At 52.5% G+C, this 27,642-nt stretch overlaps 1 protein-coding gene across 1 annotated transcript; it reads left to right on the top strand.

Moving 5' to 3' along the window:
* CALB2 (calbindin 2) lies at positions 1–27,642 on the top strand. The gene is made up of 11 exons (XM_041769991.1): positions 1–153; positions 11,610–11,686; positions 14,174–14,263; positions 17,039–17,119; positions 20,635–20,691; positions 21,248–21,325; positions 21,818–21,873; positions 22,193–22,232; positions 22,624–22,677; positions 23,281–23,352; positions 27,046–27,642. The coding sequence occupies exons 1-11, from the start codon at positions 60–62 to the stop codon at positions 27,160–27,162; spliced, it is 816 nt and encodes a 271-aa protein (XP_041625925.1). The 5' UTR covers positions 1–59; the 3' UTR covers positions 27,163–27,642.

Genomic DNA, 27,642 nt, shown 5'->3' on the forward strand with positions numbered 1-27,642 from the left:
AGTGCGGAGCCGAGCCGCGGGGACGACGCCGCGCTCCCGAGGTCGCCGAGCCGCTCGCCATGGCCAGCCCGCAGCCACAGCCGCCCTACCTGCACCTGGCCGAGCTGACGGCGTCCCAGTTCCTGGAGATCTGGAAGCACTTTGACGCAGACGGTCAGTACCTGCCAACTTCTGAGCCCGCCGGCCGGGGCGGCGGGGAGGGGCGGCGGCGGGGCGGGCGCGGGGCGGGGGTCCCTGGCCCCGGGGACTGGGGGCCGAGCCTGCCGAGGTCGCGGCCGGGAGCGGGGAGACGCCCGGAGGCTCGGCTGACAACTGCCAGCAACTTTGCTCCTCCGACTCGGACGCGGAGAGCCCACCGGCCCTGGCAGCCTCTTCGGGGCAGGGGAGCCCCCAGGCGGGCGGCGGCCAGGCTCCCCGCTCTGCCCCTGCCTTCCTGTCTCCTCGCCTTTCTCTGGAGGGAATGGCCTGCCGTCAGCTGCTGCAGCCACAGGTCTCAAAAGCCCACTTGCTTCTTCCTTGGGGTCACCCTTTTAATGCCGGCTTAGCCCCCCTTCACGGTCCTGGAGGTTGGGGCCCGCTGGGGGATACTGAGGGGAAAGCCTTGGCGTCGCCAGTCGTACTGGGGGGGGTGGGAGTGGAGAGGGACGTCGGGGGCCCTGAACACCCCTTGGGCTTCTTTGTCCATTTCCCATCCTCCCTGGACAAATGGGTCCCATATAGAGCAGCAGTGGGTGTGGTGGGGCAGGGTTGGGGACCATCTGAATCTGACATATTCCCTCCTGGTGATAGTCCTCGGTGCTTTTGGTGACACCATCTCTGGATTGGGGGGGGGGACGCAATCTTAAATGCCTCCTGAGACACTGACTCACCCAAAAATCAAGGGCTGGACTGAATGACCTTAGGACGCATCTCTCAGTGCTGGTATTCCAAGAGCCTATGATGGTCTGACTGAGGGATAAAGAGCCCTCCCCGCCCCTCCCCGCCCCTCCCCGCCTCTTTAGGAGCTTCTGATATCACCAAAGATGTTTTCTCCACCCCTCCAAAAAAATTAAGTGATCTAATTCCCTTCTCTGAGGTCCTGGCTGGGATGGGCACCCAAAATGTTACGACATCTCAGATCACTGGCAGGGCGGTGGTGTTGGGTGTTTATCCTGGGACTGACAGAGGTGGGGGGGGTGGGAACCAGAGGAAGGATCAGTGGCGGCTCACTTAAATCCTTCCCTCTGCCTTCCTGCACCTGGAGGGCTAAGCAGAGGCCCTCTGCCCAGAGGGCTTGGAGAGGCAAGGGTTAATGTCCAGTAAAGTTAATGAGTAAAGTTTTGCTCCCTTGGAGCCAACTGAGCTTGAGAGCCAGGCAGAGGACTAGGCCCGGCTGGGGCCGTGATCCGCCTGCGAATTACCGAAGGAGGTGGATAGATTGTTAAATCTGTAAAATGGGGCCAAGGAGGGGTGTACTTCCAATCCCCAGCTGGTGCCATAAAACTGCCTCGATGAAAAGGGCTATAAGGTGCAGCCTCTTGGTACCCAGAGGACGTGCACATTCCCTAAGGATCATCTGCCAGTTTATCTGCACCAGAGACTTGCATGATTCAAGGAAAGTTACCAAGTGGCCAAGGTTATACTACCGGCCTCCTGCCAGATGAGTCAGCTCTAATAAACGGAGGACTCCGTAGCTTTACCCCTGGCCTCGAGGGGACAACCAATAGCACTCCCGATAATCCTGCAAATCCTTACATTTATCTGAGACCTCATACTGTTCAAAACACCGTCACACCTTCTGGAGTCCTGGTGAGGCTGCTGGGCAGGCCGTGGTGTCTTTTGTGCAGATGAGGAAACAGGCACGAGGGGTGAGTTCTCAGAGGCTGGTTCTGGGCCAGTGTTCGTCCCCAGGTTTGGGGTCATACATTTAGGTTGGGGGAGGGGTTTTCCCATGATGATAGGTACCAGTTCCCCCCCACTTGCCCACAGAAGAGCCTCCACCACTCCCAGCCTCAGAGGGGATGAGCCTTTCCCCTAACCTCAGAAAGGGGTCCTTGCTGGAGCAAGGAAAGCTAAGTTAGCACTAGATGCAAGAGCCCCCCAAAGACCCCCAAAGACCCCCAAAGCCATTGTGCCTCTGGCTCCCTCCTGCTCCGATGTGAAAGGGGAGCCGAATGCCTGCTCCCTGATTCCTCTTCCACACACCCCGTCACCGTCTCTGGTCACTGCCTCAGGGAGGCCCCCAGGAGGAGCCACAGACCTCAGAGAGAAAGAAGACAAAGGGGCTTACAATGCCAGAGATGGCACAGAAGCGATTCAGGAAAATGAGGATACGGCCAAATTGGAATTCCACTGAAGGACCTAGAACTAGGCTGTGGACTGCCTTGCTCTGTACCTACCCTGCCCAACCACTCCTGCATTCCTAGAGGCAGCTGGGGTGCCCATCCCAATCCCCTGAGGCACTCCCTGCCCTATCTGGGCCTCCCCCTCACCAACTCTGGCTTCTGTTTTCATCTTGGGGTTTTTTCCTGGTATGAAGTCCCTGTGCCACTTACAAACTTAATGAGCTCTGGGACGACTTTCCCTTGAGGCCCACCAAGTCCCTGGAGCCCAGTTAGGCATAGCCCCCAGGGGACAGAACCACCGGCCCAATCCTCCTGGACCCTCTAGGAAACAAAGACAAGGCGACCTTAGGAGAAGCTGGATGCCAGACAGTGGAGATGGGGCGGGGGGGCCCTGACCCTAACTCAGCCCATTCCTCACCCAGAGAAAGAGTCATCCGGGCGACTTTGCCTTAAGAGTTAGATTCTTTTCACAATCATCATCATTCTTGTGCAGAAAGGAAGGAGTGGGTGTTTGGACAGAGAAAAACTGGGACTCAAAGAGGCAAAGTTCTTTCCAGAAGATCACACGGCAAAGTGGGGGGGGGGGGCAAGAAATCCTATCTCCTAGTACCCTGCACCATCGCTGACTCTTCCTTGGCAGTCACTGAGGTCGTGCATTTGGGAGGATTTGGGTGTCATCTCTCAAAGGCAGAGGTAGGGAAGACCGTAGCCAAGCCCACACTATGACCTACATACCACCTCCGTGCTCTGAGTGACCCTTACATGGCCCTATGTGTCTGAGTCCGCTGTCCAGGTGTTGCCCGGTCACTGCTTTGCCAGGAATGTCCTCCCTCTGCAGGATCCAAGCAGTGAGGGATGCCCAGCTCAGAGCTCACACTGTCCTATCTAGGTGGTTCTGACCAGACGGGCTCCCAGGCTCCTGTTCCACCGATGACCAGTAGGAATTTCCATGGAGAGCCAAGGTGTGGCTCAAGAGGGAAAAGCCTTTAGGAGCCACTGCAATCACAGAGATAGGAGGGGGTCACTCCCAGAGGCCAGGGACATCCTGGGTCTAAGGAGGGGATGTCACTCATCCCCAGAACCTACCTGACGTAGAAACACTCTCATGTGTACAAAAAGGTTATATGAACCGGGGTGTCTACTACCGAGTTCTTTGGAATATTGGAGATTTGAAGGGAAAGGTGCTTCCCCAGGGAGCAGAGAAATGAATTGTGCCATTCTCTACGGGGGAATATATGCAGCCAAGCAGAGTGAGGTGGAGCATTTCCACCGATGCACCCAAATGCCCGAGCTGTACTATTAGGATTTCTTTTTAATGGTAGCAGGACATGGTTACCGCATGAACCCATTTTCATTATTCACAAAACGCATATGCTGGAAGATACTTGAAACATGTTAGCAGGGAATGGAGAATTCTCTACTCTCTACAGAGTGGAGGAGGTAAAATTAAAAGGCATTTGCTTTTACGAAGTTGATTTCTGTAGTGTTCGAAAATTGTATAAGAGCTTCTGTTTCTTGTGTGAATCTGCAAAACGGTAACGAGGTAAAAAGTGATACATCTCCAGGTGTGGGAATCTGCCCAGACTCTTCGGGGCGTTTGCCTGCCTCCGGGTGGCCCTGGTGACGCAGGGAGGGAGCCTGGGCCCTACCTGTGGGGACCTGAAGACCTTTGCAAGTTAGACCCTCCTCTGTCCTCCTGCACCCCATGGTGAGCACAGAGGCTCCGGGACCAGAGACTGGGAGGAAGCTAAGCCACAGGGCCCGTCCAAGGTGGCGAGGGGCCTGAGCAGCTTGCCCTGGGATCCCGAGGGAAGGCTCTTGGAAGAGTAAAGAGGACTTGCCAGACAGGGTGACACTCTCCGGGATAGATGAAGTAGTTACACAAACACTAGAACATTTCCAGCGCAGGGGGACGGTGCTGTTCCTACGATGATTAGAGGACTCGTTAAAACGATCACTTCCAGGCCCCAGAAAGTCAGAGGGGTCTGGCGCGGGGAGCGGAGATCGAGCCGTCTTTTCACGCTGTCACCGAGTCCCCGTGGGGTCTGTGTGTCTCATCTGGGACAGCAGGGCATGGATTTGGGGTTCCTGATGGCAGGATGTGGGCTTCATTGGGAGCTCCCCCTGTCCCACCCGGGGTAAGCCCTGGGATTTAGTCCCCCACCCTGCTTCACCCCTAAACCCCCGCACCCTTTGCTCACGGTGCCCTTGCTGGGTGCATCCGCAGCCAGCGGTGGCGGTGGCCCTGCAGCCTGCCCCTGGGGGCCGATTGCACCAGCCTGGGAGCCACAGTGTCTGCGAGGAGCTGGGCTCCCCCAGGAGGCAGCCCCGGGACGACTTCTCACAAACAAGAGGCTCGAGCCGCCTCCCAGGGCAGCCAGCAGCCCAGCTCCCAGCTCGGCTGGCCTCTTCCCCCCTGGGCCTCGGTGGCTGTCCCGGCCGAAGCCCCGCGGGAGCTTTCCAGGGCTAAGAAGACCCTTCGGGAAAGCTCTTCCCACACCTGGGGAGCCAGAATTATGTGGCGGGGAGCCACACCTGGGGAGCAGGGTTGAGGCTCTTCGAAAACAGCACCTCTCCTGGCAGCTGTGCTGGTAGCTGGTCTGGCCCATGGCGGCCCAGGCCCTTGTTTGCCCAGCGGGGCCCATCGGGGCTCTGGCCTCGCTGGGCCCCCCAGCTCCACCTTGGCTCTCTGCTGTCCACCCTGCCCTGCCTCTGGCCTCCTCAAGCCTGGGAATCAGCCAGCATTGGGCTACCAGAGGTCCCCAGGTTCGGAGGACCCAGCCCAGCTCCAGAACCACTGTTCCAGAAGCTGCACAGCCCCGGAACACAGATTAAGAGTTGTGTCTGAACATTCATCCGGTAGCTGTTTGCACTGTTTTTTCACCCCTGGAAGCCACTGAGAGAGGCGTGTGCAGGAGCGTGTGTGCACGTGTGTGTGCTCATATGACTGACAGGCCACGACAAATGTAGGTGTGGGCAGGGGTCGTCCCTGGGATGAACAGGGCACCAGGCTATTGGCTGTAACTAATCTCTTTCCCCCTCGAACTCCCCCTCTCCTCACCTGTGTGCTTACCTGGCCGAGCCCTGAAGACCAGGTGGGCCGGGGAGTGGCGCTCCCCGTAAACAGTGCATACCCTGGAATGTAGTGTCAACACCAGGGCAGAATCTGAGGAAGCCAAGTTCTTGCCCCAGAGGGTGGTGTCTGGCTGTCCCAGAGGGTGCTCAGGCCTGTGGGGCCGGAGGGCTATTTGCCTTTCCATAAATTTGAACTCCAGACAGACAACCAAGTGGCTTGGTCTCATGAACACTTTCTTAAGGAGGAAATCTGAAACTTAGCAACTCCTGTCCTTGAGTCCTCTAACCTGTGCGTCTCAGAGAAACAGACTGGTGAGTTCTACTGCGGCTAGGCCAGTAGTTCTCGAACTTGGGCGTGTGGGAGGGCCTGTGAAAATCAGATTCCCGGGTCTCACTCCCGGTGCTCCTGCCTCGCCTGCCTCGGGAGATCTTGGGTAGGGTCTGGGAGTCTGCGTTTCTAACAAGCTCCCGGATAATTCCAGTGCTGCTGCTCCACAGACCCACTTGGAACAGCCAGCGCTTCTACTCCAGGCCTGCTAAATTAGACTCTCCACTTTAATAAGATCCCCAGGTAATTCCTGCTCACCTTAACATTTGAGACTCACCATAAAGCAGTCCTTAACCCTGGCTACACATTAGAATCACCCAGAGAGCTTTGAAAGCATACCCAGGAGAAGTCCCCACCTCGGCCATCAATTAAATAAGAAGCTCGAGAGGCGGGGCCCAGGCAATGATGTTGTTTTAAAAGCTTCCCAGGTGACTCTGGGTACGGCCTGGGGATCCTGGGTGGCGCAGCGGTTTGGCGCCTGTCTTTGGCCCGGGGTGCGATCCTGGGGACACGGGATCGAGTCCCACATCGGGCTCCCGGTGCATGGAGCCTGCTTCTCCCTCTGCCTGTGTCTCTGCCTCTCTTTCTCTCTGTGTGTGTGTGACTATCATAAAAAAAAAAAAAAAAAAAAAAAAAAAAAGCTTCCCAGGTGACTCTGGGTACGGCCTGGGCTGCGAACCAGAAGTGTATCTTTGAGGTGAAGAGTTTACAGCCATGGACTGGTTTAGAGGGCAGAGTATAAAAGCGATGCTTTCCATTCATGTGAGATTTTACACTTTCCAGAATGCTCTTCTCAACATTACCTCGTGTGGCTCTCACAACAGCTCTATAAAGTAGAAAGGGCATGCATAGGTATACTCGTTTTAGAGATCAAGGAATTGAGGCTCAGAGACGCTGACTTGCTCGACGTCACATGGACAGTCACAGAGCTGGTGGCGGAATTACACCTCTTACTCCTACCTGTCCAGCTCTTAGAAAATCTGTACACACAAACCTCAGTGAGAAGCCCTCTTTCCAACGTGGAGCACAGCGGCCTTTCTTTGGTCAAGGCTTTCCAGGTGTCTGTAATCAGCTTAATTGTAAAGAAGTGTCTCTTTTTAAAATTTTATTGTTTATCTGAGAGCAAGCGTAGGACGAGTGGAGGTGGGGAGGAGCAGAGGGAGAGGGAAAAGCAGACTCCCTGCGGGCATGGAGCCTGGATAAGGGGCTCGATCCCAGGACTCCGGGATCATGCCCTGAGCCGAAGGCAGACGCTTAACTGACTGAGCCACCAAGGTGCCCCCCAAGAAGTCTTGTCTCAGTTTAAAGTGGGAGAAACTGAGGCACGGTGGTGGTGAGGCGTGGTAGCAAGAGGCCAGTAAGAAAAGATGCAGGGTCCCTGACTCCCACCCAGCCCCCTCTTCCTAATGTTCACCAGATGTGGCTTGTTAGGAAGGTAAGGAGTGGCGGTTGCTATGGTAACCACATTCTTATCAATGCCCATCCACATGAGGTTTGCTTGGTGGCCAGTCACCCCACGCCCTGATAAGAGGGTCATAGAGAAAGCAATCCGTTTGTCTAGTGCTGAAGTCGGCCTTGGGAGGATGTAGGTCAACCCATCCTCCACCCCGGACCGGGGAGAGCAGCTGCCGCCTGGGTGATGGATGGGGGCTGCTCTGAGGGGGACCAAGTAGCTAAGGCCTTTACCCCCCAGTGATGGAGGATGCCCCTCCCGGGCCGCACAGCCCCTGCTTCCCTAACCGACCCCTGCTCCTCTCCCTCTGCGGTCTGCTGGTAGATCCTGGCAATTCTTGTTTGACAGCCTCACCCAACTAGACCATTGAATGCTCCTGGGAATAAGCCCACATCTAGAACATGTCTAGAGCTCCCTGAGCACCGGGCACAAAGTGGAACTGTTGTTTACTTCCAACAATCTAGGCTTGTTGATTTGAGCCACCGTTCGTCCCTTTGTTGGGGGTACAGAGGGGAAGCGCTAGGGGGATTCCTAGCAGGGTGCGAGGGGCTGGCCAGCCTCTGGGACCCTCCTGCTGCCAAGTTGTGCCAAGTGCATTCGGGGAGGGGATTTCTTTCTATTGTGGCACCCTCCCAGGCTCTGGTTATATGCCTCTCTTTCTCCTTCTCCACCTGATAGCTGGGGCTTCTCAGGCCTTCCCTGCCCACCACCTACCCCATCAAGTAACCCTGGCCGTCCCTCTCTGTTCTATTACATCATTTTTCCTCTCCCTTACTGTCTGTCTGCCCCTGCCCAATTAGATCATAAGCCCCATCCTGGCAGACCTTGTCTCGCTCACTTTTACACCCCTGGTGCCTAGCGTACAGCAGGCACAAAGTGGATGCTCAATAAATGTTGAATGAATGAATGAATGAATGAATGAATGAAACCTAGATCAGGAATTAGGATACTCCAGTTCTGGTCCTGCCTTGCTGTGTGTTCTGGAACAGATTGCTTACGTTCTCTGTGCCTCAGATTTCTTTGTCACAAGAGGAGGATGCAACACTGCCATACTGTGATCCTGTGTGTGGCAGGATTGCGGCAGCTTGGAAGACAGGAGCTCAATCTCCTACATTTTCCTATCCCCACCGCGCAACCTACACAGGGCCCTCCACGGAGTGAGGCCTCACATTATCTGCTGAAGCAAAGAAAGGAGCGAATGTGCTCTGGAAAATTAAAAGTGTATCTGTGAGGCGTTACTGCCGTTCACAACCATCCGTGCGCTCCTGCTGGGCAAGACGCTGGCTGATTGTCTGGTTCTGGAGATCATTAGACCACCTTAAACTTTTCTAGAACAAGAATAAACAAATACATTTATTCTTCGTAAGTTTCAGAGAAACCCCAAGGAGGAGGTGGGTCCCATACTTCTGTGCTTGTCTTCTTCCTGCTCACACTGCTCAAAGGGACGTGGCTCGGTGCCGGCCTCACCTGCTCCGGCCTCCCTCTGCACCCCAGAGCCTCCCAGCCTGCAGCCAGCAGCCCAAGGCCAAGGTGTCCCCCAGCCTGGGCAGTTGGCGGAAACACGAGCCGCGGTGGTAATGACCGCTGGCATCCTGGGGGCTCAGTAGGGGCCAGCACGCTCCACGCGTTGTTGTTCCACGGAGTCTTCGCTGCTGACCGCATGAGGAAGGCACCGTCATTGTCCCTGTTTTATAGGTGAGGAAACAGATCTGGAGAGGCGACACCCCCAAGCGAGCCAGCGAGGAATAGAGGCAGGAGAAGAACTGGGTGCGGGTGCCCTGCAGAAGTGTCAGCAACCCGCCCCACCTCCCCTAGAGCAGGTGCCCAGCCAGCAGACTAGTGGCAAGCAGGACCCACGCTGGTGGGGGGGGTGCCCGTCGGAGCGGAGTGGGCACTCCCTCAAACCCATCCTCCCAGATCATTGCAGGGAGTGACGAGAGGAGAAAAATTAGTTGTTCCTTCAGCCCAGAGGCATCATCCACTAGACTGCCTTTTGCCCAGAAAGCCCTTGGCTCTTCTCGACACCCCCTCTCCAGCGGGCCTCACAGGCCAGGAGACACACGCTCGTGAAATTTCACCAAGAACGATGACCACTCTAGGCCAGGGGAAAAAGGGAGCTCAAGTCTCCTTTCCCCACTCCCGAGATACAATCACATCTTTTCTCTGCAGACAAAAATACATCATTTATCTCAACGGGATTCTCTCCACGCAATGCTTAGTGCGGCAGCTTCTCCACTAGGGGGCGCCTCTAGGGTTAGTTATTGGGAATCTAAATTCTAAGGGGATGAGGTGGGGGAGGGTGAGAAGAACCCCCAGTCACCCCATCCCACCCCCAAAGGCCAAGTTAAATACTCCTTTTTCATTTTCTTTAAGATTTTATTTATTTACTCATGAGAGACACAGAGAGAGAGGCAGAAACACAGAGGGAGAAGCAGGCTCTGTGCAAGGAACCCGATGTGGGACTCAAGATCCCAGGATCACACCCTGAGCTGAAGGCAGATGCTTAACCGCTGAGCCACCCGGCATCCCTCCTTTTTTTCATTTTGTTTGTTTTGTTGGTAATCCCACTGGCCCTTGAGGAAAGCTACCGATTGACTATTCTCTCTAGGAACTTTGCTCCATTGTTGTACATCAGATTTGAAACTTGACTTGAGGCCAGTGGCTTCCAAACTTCCTGCACATTGAAATCACCTGGGGAGCTTATAGAAAAAGACCATGATGTTTCCTTCACACCCCAAACCAATTACATCGGCATGTCTGGGGGGTGGGAGCCAGACATCCATATATGTTTTTTTAAAGATCCTAGGAGATTCCAATTTGGGGGAGTGTGGAGAGCACTGCCTTTGGCCTGACTTCCCGCCCACAGATGCCTCCTCGCAATCACAGCAGAGACGAGTGACCTTAGCCATGGACTCAGCTCACCCAGGCTCTAGGCCATCTGGGTTCAAGACTTGACAACCTAAAAGGCCGCTCACCACTTATGTGATCTTAAAAGTCAGGCACTGACCTTGGGGCCTGGTCCTGGTCCTGGTAACTGCAGTGTTCGCTCGGATTTGATCCATTTCCAATGACAGGTTCTGGTCATTGAACTAGAATAGCAACGTTTACAGTCCACGCATAATGGGTGGCTTCATAGGCTTTACACACAAAATCCCACTTAATTGTAGTAACTCATTTTGCAGCTGACATGGGTTAAATGATGTTCCCAAAGTCACATGGGGAACAGGCTTTGACTCCATTCACAGACCCCACAGCCTCCCTCCCCATTACCAGCAGCCATCGCCTCCCCTACATAGAATCCCTGGGGCTGACTCTCTCGGGTGCCCCCATCCCGAAGGATAGATGCCCTTTCTCTTCCCTTCTGGGTTAGTGTCCCAGAGCTGTTGTAACAAATGCCACAGACTGGGTGGCTTAAAACAACGGAATTTTTTTTCTCTTACAGTTCTGGAAACTGGAATTCCAAAATTAAAGTGTCAGCGGCCTGGCTTCCTTGTGGAGGCTCTCTCCTAGTTCCTGGTGGCTGCCACCAATCCGTGGTGTTCCTCAGCTTGGAACTACATCACTCTAGTCTTTGTCTTTCCATAGTCTTCCTTCCCTGTGTGTCTCCCTGTGTCTTCACATGGCCTTCTTAAAAGGACACAGGTCGGGGCCCCTCGGTGGCTCAGTGGTTGAGCTGCTGCCTTTGGCTCAGGTCATGATCCTGGGGTCCTGGGATCAAGTCCCGGTTCAGGCTCCCCACAGGGAGCCTGCTTCTCCCTCTGCCTATGTCTCTGTCTCTCTCTCTCTCTCTCTCTCTGTTTCTCGTGAATAAATAAAACTAAAAAAAAAATAATAATAATACACAAGTCATTGGCCTAGGGCCTACCCTAATCGAGTATGGCTTGTCTTAACTCATTCCCCTGTTTCCAAGCAAGGTCCCATTCTGAGGTTCTGGGTGGGCATGGGTTTGGCAGGGAGCAGAGGGGACCCTTTTCAATTCCATAGACTCTCCCACTCCAGAGACCCAAATTCTGCCTGGGACCTTATTCACCCCTGTTACCAGGCCTGCCACTTGCCAACAAGCCCGGATGCTGATGACCTGTTGTCCCCGTTGGATCCTGGCTCCTGGGGCTTGCCCAGCCACTTACAGACAGTTCCCAGCTTGGTCCACTTCTACCAGCTTGGCCCAGATGCTGGTCCCAGTGTTCTCTGGCTACTGAATGTATACCCCAAAGACACATGGTTGTTCTTGCAACTGCACAGCTGAGAACACTCTGAGAGCAGGACCCCCATCCCTAACATCACACAGTCCGAGGCTAACCCAGACACCTGCTGGTTAGCCAATGAGAAGTCCTCCCTGAAGCCGTGACTTCCCCATCCCCCGACCCCCCCATCAGTCTTACTATTTAGCTCCAAGGTCAATTGCTTTTTTTCTTTGCTTTCTTCACAGGAAATGGATATATTGAAGGTAAAGAGCTAGAAAACTTTTTCCAAGAGCTGGAGAAGGCAAGAAAAGGCTCTGGCATGGTAAGCCCAGTACTCTTTCCCATTGTTTGATTTTTCTAACATCCTGATCATGGCTTTGGTCAGCACTGTCTGTCCCAAGTTATGCATTGCATAAGCCAGCCTGACACCTCTGGTCTTTGACCTTCCAAGTTTTTCTTTTATTTGTAAGGATTTTTTAAATTGGAATAATCCCTTAAAAGAAAGCTTGGGTGTCTAGGATTGAGGGGTATTCATAAAAGGATACCAGGGGTTCCTGAGCTCCCCCACCCCACCAACTGCGAATCTTTGTATATGTGCGTATGAAAGATTTTTTTCCCCTAAGGAATAGTCCAGAGCCTAGCTAAGATTCTCAGGGGGATCATGACTCTACTGGATACCTCAGGGGTTTCAGGTGTCTTTATTCTGGACCAGAGGTTCTTAGCCTTGGACTATTGACAGGGCTGGATAATTCTTCGTTGTGGGGGGCATGTAAGATGCTTAGCAGCATCACTGGTTCTCCCCATGAGATGCCAGTAGCATCCCCTCCAAGTTGTGACAATGAAAAATGTCTCAAGAAATTACCAGATGTCTCTGGTGTGGGGCACAGAATGATCCCCACCAGAGAACCACTGTTCTAGACCAACAGTCTGGAATCCTCAGCAAGGAGCTAGAGAACAGGATTGCTCCAAACCAGCATCTGAACCAGATAGTACTGACTGGCCTCGTTCGTGGAGGTGTCCAACTGCCTTTCTTAGCCTGCCTGCAGCGACTCCAAATCACGTCCCAGCCCCTTAATGGCAGGGTCACTGTGGGGCCTGTAGTCCCAACCTGGCGCTCTTAATTCACTAAAGCCTTTAGAGGACTGTCTGAAATACTGAAAAGCTAAGGTAATCGGAGCTAGTTTATTGTGATTCCTACGTCTGGTTCTCAGATACACACAGACTCATTACCTCCCCCCCAGCTCCCGCTGGTCCTTTGGGGGTCTCCCCTCTCTCCCCTGCTGCGTGTCTGTTGGTCAATCTGCTGCTTCTTAAGAAATCTTCATGGGGCAGTTTGGGAGATGAGTCACAAATCCACCAGTGAAGTCCTGGCCCGGAGCTCCACCGACTGCCCCAGCAAGGAGGAGGTCCAGCCACGGGCTTAGGCGATGGGGGTGATTCATGAGTTTGTTTATCAACTGTTCCCTCATCACTCCTCATTACTAGGATAATGAAGCCTGGATCACTGAAAACACAGGCTTCAAGACTGATTCTGGGATCATGAGGTAGGCGGAGGAATGTGTTTTTATGAAGTGCTTCTAGGCTGAAATCTTAGTCATCCCTTCCTCAGATGGCACCATGGGTGTTTCTCAAGGCTGTCAACAAAAATCTCAACTGACACCGTCCAGGACTGGTGTTCAGAGCAGCTGTCATATGGTAGAAGGAATATGGCCTTAGAAGCAGGCACCACAAGTTGCAATTCTAGGTACGCCGGCCGGTGACCTCAGAAGACGCTTCACCTCAGCCTGCATTTGTGTGTAAAATGGACAGGCTACTCACGTCACTGGGGCTGTTGTTAAAGCTAAACTGCTTGACCTCGCTTGTGATAAGAGCCTAGGGACATTCTGTGCATACTTGTAAATGTAAGGCAATAAATACTGATGAACAAATAGTGGCAAATTGAAACCAGTTCCCATGTAGAAAGCAATAGAAGGGATACAGAAAAGACTGTCATCTGAAGAATTGGTAGTTTCCCGGGCCCAACCAAGGACGTGCACAACCCACCCAGAAGTCATCAGAGAAGCCAAGAAGAGGCACCAGCTGCTCCAGTAGACTCGCCATTGGTGAGGGAGGAGGAGGAGCTCATTCATGCATATAGTGATTCAGCAGCACCCAAAACAGGCTAAGATTTAACAATCTCGGAGAGCCTTAGATTTAAGGTAGGCAATGATGGGCTAAAGGAGCGTGGCAAGTTCTCTGCCTTGGTAGTAGTCACAATAATCTAGTGGATAATTTAAATTACCTCTCAGCTATTGGAAGACTGTCTCCCCACATTCCTCCTGGCATAAAATCAGAGTGAAAAATACGGATTGCCTTTAGACCTGAGAGAAGAAAATACGCAATTTATGTTGGTTTGGTGTAGTGCTAGTACCTACTGGGGTGTCCTGGAATAAGTGGGTTGTATTAGAAGCTACCTTGGTAGACTGCTGGGGCCTCAGTTCTCACATCTGAGTGATGGGAGTAAGTCCTCGCCCTTCTGATAGAGCTGTGGTTTAATCCCATCTCAAAGGCAGTGGGGCAAATTTAATTACACAAATTACATGGTACAGGTGAACCATCCTCATGTGACTGAGCCTCAAAGGAGAGATCACTTGGATTTGAGGGACCCTGGAAAAGAGAAGAGTGCAGCCCTGACCACTCAGAGCATTGACCCAGCCTGATCAGATTGGGGGCGCAAAATGAATCGCACCACTGCCACACCAAGTGGGTGGGAGATCCATGGTTCATGTGGGGCCCAGCAGCACAGTCAGCCTCCTTTGTCTTTCCCCAGATGTCAAAGAGTGACAACTTTGGGGAGAAGATGAAGGAGTTCATGCAGAAGTATGACAAGAACTCAGATGGCAAAATCGAGATGGCCGAGGTGAGTCCTACTGTCCTAGCTAAGAGCTACACGGGAGGGGCCGTCCATCACCTCTACTCTGCCACACACAATGAGGGGGTGGTCTGGAAACCCCCACCCCACCTCTAGCACTTAGGCTGACCAACAAGAACAGGTGGGACTTTTTCTGTGTCTCACAAGGAAGGAAGCAACAAACATTGGCCTAAGACAGGGCTGGAGACCTTAAATGCTCTCAGGGTGCCAACAGCTATTGCATATGTGTGATGAGCCCAGCTAAAGACAGAAAGGAGCACAGCAACGAGAGAACAAGATGGTTCATGCCCCACCTAAAGGCATCCAAAGGCAACATTCTTAATTAATTGATTTTTAGGTACACAATTTACATATAGAGCATGTATCATTTATATGTAATATATATATACACACATTTATATTTGAATAAATACATATTGTTAAAACAAACTGAGGCATATTAAAAATTTAAAGAATTTATTTGAGCAAAAATTGATTCAAATGGGGTAGCACCAAACCAAAAATGGTTAGGAACACTCCACCAACTGTAGCTGGGGAAAGACTCTTATAGAGAAGAGGTGGGAGCAGAGCAAGGAAATTATTTGATTGGCTATTTGACATTATTTGATAGTTTAAGTGGTTGCATTATTTGGGAAAGCCTCATTGGCTGTTTTGACAGTTTCAGTTCGGGTTTGCTCACATAGGCTCCTAAGGCATTAAGGCCAACTCAGTTTAATGGCTTCCTTGTTTGACTAAACAATTTATGCATACACACGTACACACGTTCATACATGCACAATACATATGCATGTGTGCGCCGGCCTAACCACACACCTCTGGCCATCAGCTTGCCGTGTGGTCTAGGGGTCAAGAATAATGGAAGCAGCACACAAATGAGGGCATAGCTCCTCCCAGGTGACTGGGTGGGATGCTGCCTTCAGTCAGTCCCCCAGAAGCAGAGACTGAGGCAGAGATTCAAGTAGATGGGGTGCATTGAGAAAGAACTCTCAATACCAGGAAAGAGCACAGCAGGAAAAGGCAGAGGAAGGAGCCAAGGAAGGATGTGGTCTCAGCTGGAGCCTGGTCTTGGCCTGATCTCACCGGGAGCTCCGGAGTGTGGATTGTGCCACACTTGGTCTGACCTCAGGCAAGGGGTGGGGTGGTCCTTTGCACTCCCATTTCAGTCATTGCATACAGGCTGCCCCCTCTAGGTGGGGGAGTTGGGGAGGAGGGCTGGAGCAGCAGTGGTTTGGTGGAGGGCAGCTGTGCTGCAGGGGGCAGCTAGTGGCCTTTAGTGGTCATCCTTCACTGCATGAGGGATGGCCCACCAGCCTAGCTAAAGGGGATCTAGGAAGGGCCCCAAGAACATAGATGCCTATGCTGCAAGTCTCAGAAAATCCTGACTCAAATGGGCTTAGCCCAGGGGTTACCAGACTTTTTCCTGTAAAGATCCAGATCATGGTAAATGTTTTAAGGCCTGTGGGCCATACAGTCCTTGTCCCAATTCTTTCAGCTCTGCCACTGTGGCACCAAAGCAGCCATAGACAATATGCAAATGAATGGGCATGGCCATGTTCCAAGACAAGTTCATTTACAGAAACAGGCATTGGGCCAGATTTGGCTCCTGTGCCATTTTTTACCTACTCCTGCCTTAAACTAGAAGAGGCTCCCAATGAGAAAAGCCATGGGACGGGTTGGCTCCAGATGAAAGAAGCCAGGTCCTCGGCCCTGCTTCTCTGCAGTCCTCTGCTCCCAAAACAGCTTCACCCTCGGGCTGGTAGCAAGATGGCTGGATGGCATCACATCCAGATACAACCATGTCCAGATGCAGAAAGGATCCATCTCTTTTCCCCACTCCTAGGAGTATGGAACCTTTCCCAGGAGGACTTTTCGCAGACCTCCCCTCACATCTCATTGGCCAGGTCTTGGTCACATGGCTCCTCATAAGCCAATCACTGGCAAGGGAAGCAGGGTTCACCCATTTAGTTGACTCAGACCCACGAGGATTTGCCTGTGACCCAAGGAAGCTGAGAGCAAAACAAGTGGGGGACAGCCAGCAGCATTTGCTAAACAAGAGTCTTTTTGCATTTTCTAAAAACCAGATACGCTGAGGTATAATTCACACGCAATAAGTTGCATTGATTGGAAGTGCAAAGTTCTGTGAGTTTAGACAGTTGTGTACAGCCATGTAATTACCACTGCAATCAAGATGCAGCACTCCTATCACCATTAAAAATCCCAGGCAACCACTAATCTCAGATTAGTTTGCATTTTTTTTAGAATTTTATATAGACGGAATAATCTATTAAGTATTCTTTTGAGACTGGACACATGCGTTTTATTTTAAGATTTTATTTATTTGAGAGAGAGAACACATGAGAGAGAAAAAACAGCAGGGGGAGAGAGAGAAGGAGAAGTAGGCTCCCTGCTGAGCACGGAGCTGGACATGGGGCTCATCCCAGGACCCTGGGATCATGACCTGAGCCGAAGGCAGATGTGTAACATGTTTAACCAACAGAGCCACCCGGTGCCCCTGGATACTTGTATTTTAAAGTGGCACCACCTTCTGTCCCTCCAGCTGCTCATCCCCTAAGATGTGGGGTGACCCAGATGCACTTCTCAGAACATCCTTCCTCCCTTGTGAAGGGCTATTCTGGGGGAAAAAGCAAATTGCGAATCCCCCGCTGCCTTGCCGCTGGCCATTTACCATCCTCCCTCCAGGAAAGTCTCCTCTGCTCCCTGGGAAGGCCCTCTGTAACGTCTGTCGCTCTCTGGCCCCCACAGCTGGCGCAGATCCTGCCGACCGAGGAGAACTTCCTTCTGTGCTTCAGGCAGCACGTGGGCTCCAGCACCGAGTTTATGGAGGTGAGGCCAAGGCGCTGCCTTTCTCCCGTGTTCAGAGCCAGGCCCACCCAAATGCCTGGTAATGGTCCCCTGGGAGATGCTAACCACCCCCCCACACCCGAACGCCTCCCCCTTAGAGCTCCACTACTCAGAGTGTGGTCCACGGACCAGCGGCATCAGCATCGCCATCTACTGAGTGCTTGTGAGAAATGCAGAGTCCCTGACCCACTGAATCAGAATCTAGATTCCAAAAAGATCCCCCAAATGACATGAGCGCGCCAAAGTGTGCAGAATATGGTGAGAAGTAAGTGTGGGCAAGTACACTTGGGAAATTCCATGTGCACACTTATCTCCCCTTTGAAAATTGGTCATAGACATTTGTATCCTGGGGTCTCTGAGAAATCCTGCAGTGAAGAGACCTGCTTCACATCATTTGGCTTCAAGATCTCACATACTTTGTTCTCAATAACATTAGTGTCCCTTGAAGTCAAGCTTCCAAGGAGCATGCATTTATGTATCGTTCCAAAGCTGGAAGAAGACCCAGGGGGAATTCTATTTGCAGTATCTTCCGGTTCTGATTCTTCACTCTGGTCTGGACTGCAGTACCCCCCTTTAAAAGAGATCTTTGCAACAGAAAGGCTTTGAAAATCCCCATGTGAAATAAAACATCCGAACTCATGTGGGTTTTTTTTTAAGGAATATTCAACCGCTAGATTGAACCATGTGAAATTGCTGATCTTTGACCATTTTTGATTTACAAAGATTGGTTATCCCAAATGGTTCCACCAAGTACATGACTAATCCTGATACCCAGCAAACTACCAATTATTTCTTGGTATTTTTCTGGATGCAGCACCCTAGTCATTCAATATACGTGTCCCTCGGAGTGAAACTCAACCCATACCCCCCGCACGCTGCCTGCTATGATGCTGACTGGCTTTCAGCTTGACTTGAGTTGCCGTTCCCCGTGTTAAATCCACTCCCAGACACCGGTAATCCCCTCTCCGTGATTTACTGCCTAAAACTAATGGCGAGTTAGCCCAGAAACCCACTGGCATGGAGTTCTCCACGTGGGTAGCAAGTTGGTTAGAAATAACTGAGTCTCCGGGCAGAGAAGTCAGTTTTTAGGTGGCAGCTTGCCTAAGCATCAGATATGGATTGAATTTTATGGTGCTTTAAAGGATTTTCTCCAGTTTTTTCAAGATGGGAAGATTCCATAAGCTGGTAAATGACATTCTGACATTCTTAGCCCTCCTCTTGCGTGTCTCGGGGAAAGTCTGCAACTACTTGTCAGAGTGCAAAAGGGAGCATTATGCCTGATGGCTCCCTCCCTGACTGGGGGGCAGCGAAAACTTGGCCACTATTCCACCTCTGATCTGGAAAATGGGGATAACAGTAGTTTGCAGGGGAGAATTGCTTAAAGAGAAGCAAAAAAAAAAAAAACAAAAAAAAACAAACAAACAAAAAAAAACCTTTGTCTCTGTCCCCTTCTCTCAAAGTCATTAGAGGTTTCTCTGTGTCATTGACATGATTCTATATTTTTATCTGTCTTTATCCTTTAATCCACAGTATAACTGCTGAACCAACACCCCCACCAAGTTTCCCGGGACCCACTATCCCACAGCACACCCCCCCCCCCCCGATTGTCCATTTGTTCCATTTTTATCAGCTGGAAACATGAATTGGTCCCTCTGCTGCCCTGAAAAGCTAGTGCGGTCAGAAAGCTCCATCCCACTGCTGAGCACAACATTGTAATTTCTAATTTTAGTGACGCCTCAGGATTTCTTTGAGATTTCACAAAGCCCAGGTCCCTTGAACTCTTTTCCTTGAATGGGAAGAGAATGGCCCACTGAAGGCCGAGCACAAAGTGCTGGTGGGCAGAGAAGTGAGCGGGAGAGTGTGGGGGCGGGGGTGGGGCGGGGAGGGAGGAGGTCAGCCGGCTGGGAGGATCTCTCCAGAAGAAAAGCAAAAACCAAAGTGATGCTTTGCCCTGAGTGGGGACTCGGGCCCCTTTGGGTTGCCCTCCTTTTAGGCAACTTAGTGAGTATCTGCCTTTTTTCCCTGTCAGGACTCAGATGAACTAATTTTTTTTTAAGATTTTATTTATTTATTTATGAAAGACACAGAGAAGCAAAGACATAGGCAGAGGGAGAAGCAGGCTCCTGCAGGGGGAGCTCAGTGTGGGACTCGATCCCAGGACCCCGGGATCACAGCCTGAGCCAAAGGCAGACACTCAACCACTGAGCCACCCTGGGGTCCCAGATGAACTAAATTCTAATGCACTAAGTATATGCAGGTGGCTGGTGAAGTCGTATCTGTAAACCGGCGCATATTAGTACTTTCTCAAGAGCAGGCTTTCTGGGCCTGGGAAGAAATATTTTGATGGAACCAAAGCATTTTTTTCCCCAGAGAAAAGATGGTCCCCTAATCAAATACCACCTATCCAAATTGTCTGTGGTATAAGTCTACCCTTTCGTTGGGATTCGCTCATATCTTAAAACTTTTTTAAGAATCAGGATTAAAAAAAAATTCTACCAAATTTCCTGAGCCACCACTATACCAGGAGAACTACACAGTCTTGTCTGCTGATGTGGAAGAAAGATTCTAGGATCTCTATAAACTCACACTCCTGACAACAAAAGGGAGACATGAAATGGCGAGGGGAGGGGAGGCAGGGGATCCAAATTTGGTAAAATAATTAATGCCTGCTGATTCTCAGTAAACCAGGTGTCACTGGTGTCCACTGCGCAGTTTGAGCTGGAGAAGAAGAGACAAAAAGTCAAGGGGTGAATACTTGAAAGAAAATATAAGAAATATGACCAGGAACCTACAGAGATCAAAGATTTGGGGAAGTGGGGTTCTCTAGACTGAGCACGGATGGGGGGGGGTACCTTAAAACAAAACAAAATGGAAAAAGGAATGCTTTTGGCCTTGAGATAGTCTGAGCAAGCTGACTACACTCCCAGCTCTGCTCCCCTTCAGACGTGGGTGCTGTGTGCACCATGACTGGAGGGATGGAGGAGGGAATACAGTGAAGAGTAACCAAAGCCTGTTTCTGCCCCTTCCAGAAGGTTCTGACCCTTGCTCCCAGCCCTCACCCCGAGAATGAGAAGCTTCCAGAGCAGTAAAAGAGCACGCTATATGCCCACAGCAAAAATCGGATCCACTGGACCCTAGTGCTAGAAGTTGCATGGTTAGCACCTCAGAAAACCATAACCCTATCCAAAAAAAGAAGAGAAAAGAAAACCATAACCCTAGTTACAAAACAACCCAAAAAGAGACCCCGGCTTGTAGCCATTTGGGGTGGAGAGACATTGTCCCAGCAGGTTTTTTCCTTCTCTATGTGACCTTGGCCAAGATACTTCCCTTCGTTTCTTCATGTGACACAGAAGGGATGGAGCTAGACCATCTCCATGTCCCAATCCCTCTGTAATATTCTTGAACATCAAGACCCAGTCTGGTCCACTAGAGGAAATAGGAAGGAAGCTCAGACATGTTGGCAGGTCTTTGCAAACAGGTTGGCATTCCCCTTGCAGGCTTGGCGAAAGTACGACACGGACAGAAGTGGCTACATTGAAGCCAACGAGCTCAAGGTAGGATGTGCCTTGGGGACAGCCCGGAAGGCACAGAGAATGGGACTGAGGCCCGGGGGGTGGTAGGTTTAAGGAACCCGGGGAGCGGGGAGGCGTTGGATGAGGAACCAGGGTCTGTGGGCTGCTTGGGAATACTTAAGCCTGGCTCGGAAACGGGGACGTGTTCAGGACGGCCGGGTGAATCGGTAACGTGGAACTGTAGGGCCACCATGGAGCTGGGCCAAACTATACTCCTTTGCAAATGAGTGTCCAGGACAGGCACCTTCGTGGCAGTTCCAGCAGGCTGGCCTCCTGGCTTGCCCCCCTACCCCTCCATTCCTCTGCAACTAGTGACCCCCAGGCCCTGTGTCCTGGGCTCTCTGAGGGGTGAAGTTGCATCCAGGAGGTAGCTCCAGACCTTGTGGCCATTCTGCAAGCATTAGGGATTAGCACATTATGAGGGATGTCGACCATCCAGGTGGGAGACCTCAGAAAACAAGCTGACTAGTGACTGATGGAGAAGGAATAGGGGGCGCCGGCTGAGTCAGGAGAGCTGAGGAGACCTTTTGTATTCTAGGGATTTCTGTCTGACCTGCTGAAGAAGGCAAACCGGCCATACGATGAACCCAAACTCCAGGAATACACCCAAACCATAGTGAGTGGGCTGAAGGGCCCCTCCCCGCTGCAGACGCACAGGAGGTGGGGGGGGCGTTGCCAAGCCAGTGGGATTCTGGGTTTGCAGTGTCTTTTGTTGGCTGAGTCTTCAGACCCCGGTGAAGTGACTCCCGGTGGCAACTGGCAGCAGAGATGCCGGTCCCTGGCCCCACACACCCTCTGTCTGAGGTCCTCGCTGAGCTAGTGTGAGACTGGGAGCATCTGTTTCCATGACAACCTCCAGAGCTCTGGGAGAGGATGGGCTTGGGGAGGGTGGGCCTTGGGTGCTGGCCTGCTGTGCTTCTGGGGCCCCTAGAAGGGGAGAGAGGAGCGGGGACCAGTTTAGACCATGCTGGCCTCTGGCCCCCGGGTGACCTCGGAGGAGGCAGGAACACACCCACCATCTCCCCTCCTCTCCAACGAGGGGCTGGCAGGTCAGGGCCACATGAGGGGTCAGAGCCAATCACCCAGCACCTCTGTCTGTCCCCAACAGCTGCGGATGTTCGACTTGAACGGGGATGGCAAACTGGGCCTCTCGGAGATGTCCCGGTAAGTGCCAGACCTCACCCCTGGGGTCACTCTTCCCGGGACCTCTGCAGACCACTCCGTGCCACCCTCCCTGGCTCTAAGACCAGTCAGTGGGGAAAGTGACAGCTCGGGTGTCATGAAGCTCAAGACCAAGCTAGAGTGAGGGCACCTCAGTGTGTCCGTGTCCCTCCTTGTAGAACTTGCCACTAATTCCTAATGCCCAGAGACTGCTTCTAGAACTACGGGCGCCGCTTCCACCCCCTACCCACCCCACCCCTGCGTACCGTTGTTCTTGCCTCTGCCCTGTCTCCTAAGCTCTGCTCTAACACTTTCTTTCCAGACTCTTGCCTGTACAGGAAAACTTCCTGCTTAAATTTCAGGTAAAAGAGCCACTCTGCTTTCCCTCCCTTCCCTCATCCCCATGCACAGCACCCTGCCACCCTCCTGTCCGCCCTCCAGCACACACATGCACACATACATGCACACGTGCACACACCCAGACACGCTCGCTCACACACATGCACACATGCAGACACAATGCTGGCTCATTTGTATTTACATACAGACGTGCAGACACACACGCTCGCTCACTTGTGCACACATGCACATGCAGACACGTGCACACATGCACATGCAGACACGTGCACACATGCCACGTGTGCACACACATGCACAAACTCGTACTCATTCGTGTACACACTTGCACGTGCACGCGCACACACACTCTCTGCTGGGCTTCTGCTTCTCTCTTTAATACCTCGGGCCTTACAGGGCATGAAGCTGACCTCAGAGGAGTTCAACGCGATTTTCACGTTTTACGACAAGGTAAGAGGGAGGACAACATGGGATGGAAAAGCAGGGGTCACGTCAGCAGGGGAGCCCCCAGGCCCAGATGGCTCCACTTCGTCCCTCGTCCCTCGTCCCTCGTCCTTCGGAGTCAGGAGGTGCTCAGTACTGCGCCCTCCGAGCCAGGTCATAACGTTGCACTGGAGCCAACTGCTTTGCTAGGACGTTGGGAGGGAGAGGCCCTCCTTACCGCCCATCACCCCTCCTTCGCTTGCCCCCAGCTGGGTGGCTCCAGTAGTCTTCCTCATAACTAAAGGGTGGGGGTAAACTATAAATAAGCCCCTGTGCCTGTCCTGACATCTTAGGGAGTTAGCTAAACGCTTCCTGAACCCCATTTATATTTTCAATGCAAATGAAAAACCTCGGACGTAAATTTGCCCTCAAGTGTCCTGTTCCTGCCTTGGCTGGTAAAGTCAGCAGTTAGGTGTTATTTTGACACGGTGCGGTGTGAACGCCTTTGTGCAGGAAGGGAGGTCAGGCTGCAAGCTCCCTGGGATGAGCTGGGGGAACGGGAGGCAAGGTGGGGAGAGGGTGGGGGGCGTGAGTACTAGAGCTCTGCGCTGCCTCTGCTGCCCCCACCAGGACGGCAGCGGCTATATTGATGAGAATGAGCTGGACGCCCTTCTGAAGGATCTGTATGAGAAAAACAAGAAGGTAAGCAGCTGAGACGCCTGGGCAGGTGGTCCTTGGGCAGGAGACAGGCTCCTGCGGGAGTGTGGGGCGGGGGGCGGGGGGGAATGTGGGCTGCATTTTGCTCTCCTCTCATCATCCATTACTAGGCAATGGCAGCTTGGGGGCTGTCACTTTTTGTTGCTGGTTGGATGCTTGGGTGATTGGTTTATGTTTCTATTCACTGTAGTAAAATACACGTAACCCAAAGTTTACCATCTTAACCATTTTTAAGTGTATCCTTCAGCAGTACTAAATACATCCGCATTGTTGTGCAGCCATCACCAGCACCACATCCAGAACTCTCTGCCCCGTGCAAAACTAGAACTCTGCACCCGTTAAACAACCCCTCCCCATTCCCCCCTTCCCCAGCCCCTTGCCCCCACCATTCGACTTTGTCTCTGATTTGACTGCTCCAGGTACCTCACAGAAATGGGATCATCCAAGATTTGTCCTTCTGTGACTGGCTTACCTCCCGGAGCATAATGTCCTCTGGGTTCATCCATGTTGTAGGCGTGTCGGCATTTCCTTCCTTTTTAAGGCTAATATTCCAGTGTTTGCATTCACCACTTTTTTATCTGTCCATCCATCAACAGCTACTTGGGGTGTTTCCACCTGTTGGCTCTTTTGAGTGAATCTCTGATGAGGCACCGGCAGCCTGTCTGGCGAGGTTCAGGCAGGGTCGGCCACGCTGCCATCAAAGACGACCTTTTCCACCAAGAGAGATATGGGAAAGAGGGGGCCGGGTGGAGGTGAAGGGATTCCAGGTTGATTAAATGCAGAGTCCAGAGGTGAGCGAGAGGCTAAGAGGAGCCACGGAAACATTTGTTCCCCTCAAAGCAAAGGCGGAGGGCTAAACTATTACTTTGCTTGGTGGCGTCACTTCCAGGACAGACAGCAGGTGGCAGTGGGCTCATCCTGGGTCCCAGGGTCGGAGGGTGGCAGGGGGACCGCCAGCCGACAACTGTCTTTGCAGCCACCTTCCCTCACCTCCTGGAAAATGTCTTTTTCTGAGCAAACAGGTTTGCTGTTTTAATTAGATGATGAACACTCCATGAGCCCTTGTGTTGCCTAACCGCCTTGGCTGCCAGGCAAGAGCTAAATTTACTGCTCCATTTCAGGGGGGAAAATTCACTGCAGCCTCTGAGTCTGTCTCCCCTTCTAGCTGCTTTCTGACTGTTCCTTCTTTGTCCTGAATATCATTCTTCATTTCTATAATCCTACGTTAATTTTGTTACCTACCGTACAAGTGGCTTTTGAAAGAGGCAGAGAATAAATTATAAGGGAGCACATACTTCTTAGGAAGAAGGACATCTTCACAAGGAATTTCAACTCGGCAGACTCTTTCCTGGCCCCAAATTCTAGGAGAAAATTATTTATGCACCCTTATGTGTCCAAGAGATACTGGGCATCCTAATGGAAATTATCTTTAACTCTAATTATATTAATGAGGCATAATTATTCTCCATATGGCCTGTTCTACACCTGAGGCTGATCAACTCTGAAGGCAAGCATTAAATCTAGAGTGACCTGAATTTTCTGCTCATTGCCTCGCTGGGCTTTTTTTTTTTTTTAAGATTTTATTTCTTTGAGAGAGGGGATCCCTGGGTGGCTCAAAAGTTTAGTGCCTGCCTCGGCCTGATCGTGGAGTCCCGAGACTGAGTGCTGCATCGGGCTCCCTGCATGGAGCCTGCTTCTCCCTCTGCCGGTGTCTCTGTCTCTCTCTCTCTCTCTCTCTCTCTCTGTCTCTCATGAATAAATAAAATATCTTAAAAGAAAAATTGAGAGATAGAGCACAAGCAGGACAGGAGGGACAGAGGGAAAAGAAGAGGGACAAGCAGACTCTCTGCTGAGCGGGGAGCCCAATGACATGGGGCTGGGTCCCAGGACCCTGAGATCATGACCAGAGCAGAAGGCAGATGCTTAATGGACTGAGCCACCCAGGTGCCCCTGGGCTCTTTCTTAATTACCACAAAACACAAGTCCTGTGGCCAGTTTCACTCCAGATGTGAAAACAAAAACAGATGTTGGGGTTACGAACTCCAACTCTGAAGGTTAGAGAAGGAACTACAGCTGTTTACCTGGGAGTCTTCCACCTGTACAGAGCTCAGCATGTGGCACCTGGGGATGGAGAACATGATCAGGAGCCACAGGACCATAGCAGCAGCTCCTGTGCTGGGAAGGGAGAGGCCACTTTTTTGTGAATCCACACGGCAGATGCACATTCCATTTGAATGGTGCCAAGTCTGTGATCCAGATTCTGAGCAGATTCATGTTTGAGGCTTCTGAGGGACAGGCTGGTGAGATCCAACCTCAGTATTTCTCACCACTCCTGAGGCAACTGCAGCCCACTAACTCCTTCCCCAGCTTCGAGCAGAACTTCTAGACGTAGAAAGTGAGCTGCCCTCTCCCTTCATGCTGCTAAGATTCTTGATGCCACCTTGAATCACTGGCGAGGGGCAGTTTCAAGCTGCAGGTTAATATATGGGGTCCCTCCCTTAGCTCCTATTTTGAATGGTAGGTAGTATTATGGACTAGGTGTTATGTCCAGGGACTTCACTTTAGGGAAGATGTTTCCCAAAGCTAGAGATGCTTGTAGAGTGCCTTTGGGGTGGATGGTGGCACAAAACCAGCAGTCAGTCAAACAACACAATAAAAGGCTGACCCTTGAGCACCAAAAAGGAGGTGCCTGAGGACAGGTGAACCAGATAAATAGACTTCGGGACTCAGGAGACTAAGGATATTTGTGGCTGTAGAGTTGGTCTAGTCCTTTAGCAAATACCATAGTCTTTTTACGTCACTTTTCTCATTAGCTGAATGGGGGAAAAGACCATCAGCCTGAAAGGGGAGGTACTAAAAAAAAATTGCCAACATTTTCAAGACAGGTAGAGAGGAGGGAAGGGGTGGAAGAGGGAGAGAGGAAAGGGAGAGAAAAAGTATAAATGGTTGATGCCTTTACTATATTTCACACCTGTTGCTTATTTGTATCCAGATCAATTCTTGTAAAGCATGCATTCGACACAGGTACTGACGCTGCTTAATGTTGGCCCCCGTTGTACATGAGACAACGGCCGTATGTCTGTGGGTCACCTGTCTTCGTGGCCCCTGAAGTAGGCAGGTTGAGCTCTGCTGCTGGAGGAGGCAGGAGTTAGAATTCCTTGCTGACATGGGTGGGGTTTGGGAAGTATGGTCTGGGGCCTGCTGACACCACAGGGACCCAGGCTGAGTACCAGAGGCCCAGGGAGGCGGGGACTTGAGTGGCCGCCGTCAGGATTTTGGAGGGGCGGTAGTTGTCAGGGGCCTGCTGGGCGGGTTCCCGTCCTGCGTCAGCTGTCAGCTGATGTCAGATGATGTCAGTCATCCTAACACCTCGGCGTCAGCTGTCAGCTGATGTCAGATGATGTCAGTCATCCTAACACCTCGGCGAGGCCCGCTGTGCCTGTGCCCATCGCACAGATGAGGCAGCTGAGACTCAGGCACGTTGAATACCTGCCCCAAAGCGGCGCCGCCAGGATGACAAAGGGAGGCTTAACGCAGGGCTCTGGGACTCCAAAGCCCATGTTTGCGGGGACGGGATTAGAGGAAGGTTCTGGCGGGTGGGTTTGTGAGTGAGCGGATGGGCCGCGGGGGGGGGGGGGGGGGCGAGAGGGGCTCCGACGCCCTCCCTGTGTCTCCTAGGAAATGAACATCCAGCAGCTCACCACCTACAGAAAGAGCGTCATGTCCTTGGCTGAGGCCGGGAAGCTCTACCGCAAGGACCTGGAGATCGTCCTCTGCAGCGAGCCCCCCATGTAAAGGGGCCGCGGCGGCTTCCGCTCCCCCCCCCCCCCCCCCCGCTGCCCTGCCACCTGCCCCGGCCCCGGCCCGGCCCCGGCGCGCCCTCCCCGCCCCTGCAGCCTGCGCACCCCGCCCGCGGAGCAGGAAAGGAGAGACGGAGGGCGGCGGCCCGGGCCTGCGGGCGCCCCCTGCGCCGAGGGACCCCCCCAGGCCGGGCGGGGCGGGGCGGGGCGGGCTTCCCCCTTGGCTGCTGCATGAGCTCGTCCGTCCGCTGTAAGTTCGGCTTCTGCGCCCACGGGAGCGGACCCTCGCTCCCGCCCCGCCAGCACCCACCCGCGCCCAGGGCCCCCACCACCTCGTAAGCGCGCAGCTGTCGTGAGTTCCCGGTCCCGGAGGGCGCCGGCCCTCTGCCCTCGCTCCGCGTGCTCCTTCCTCTGTGGGTTCCTCGTCTCCTTGTTTACCAAAGAGTTTACAGACAATAAAGTGGAAACGTCCCGC

Source organism: Vulpes lagopus, chromosome 10, assembly GCF_018345385.1.
Source record: "Vulpes lagopus strain Blue_001 chromosome 10, ASM1834538v1, whole genome shotgun sequence".
NCBI classification, from domain to species: domain Eukaryota; kingdom Metazoa; phylum Chordata; class Mammalia; order Carnivora; family Canidae; genus Vulpes; species Vulpes lagopus.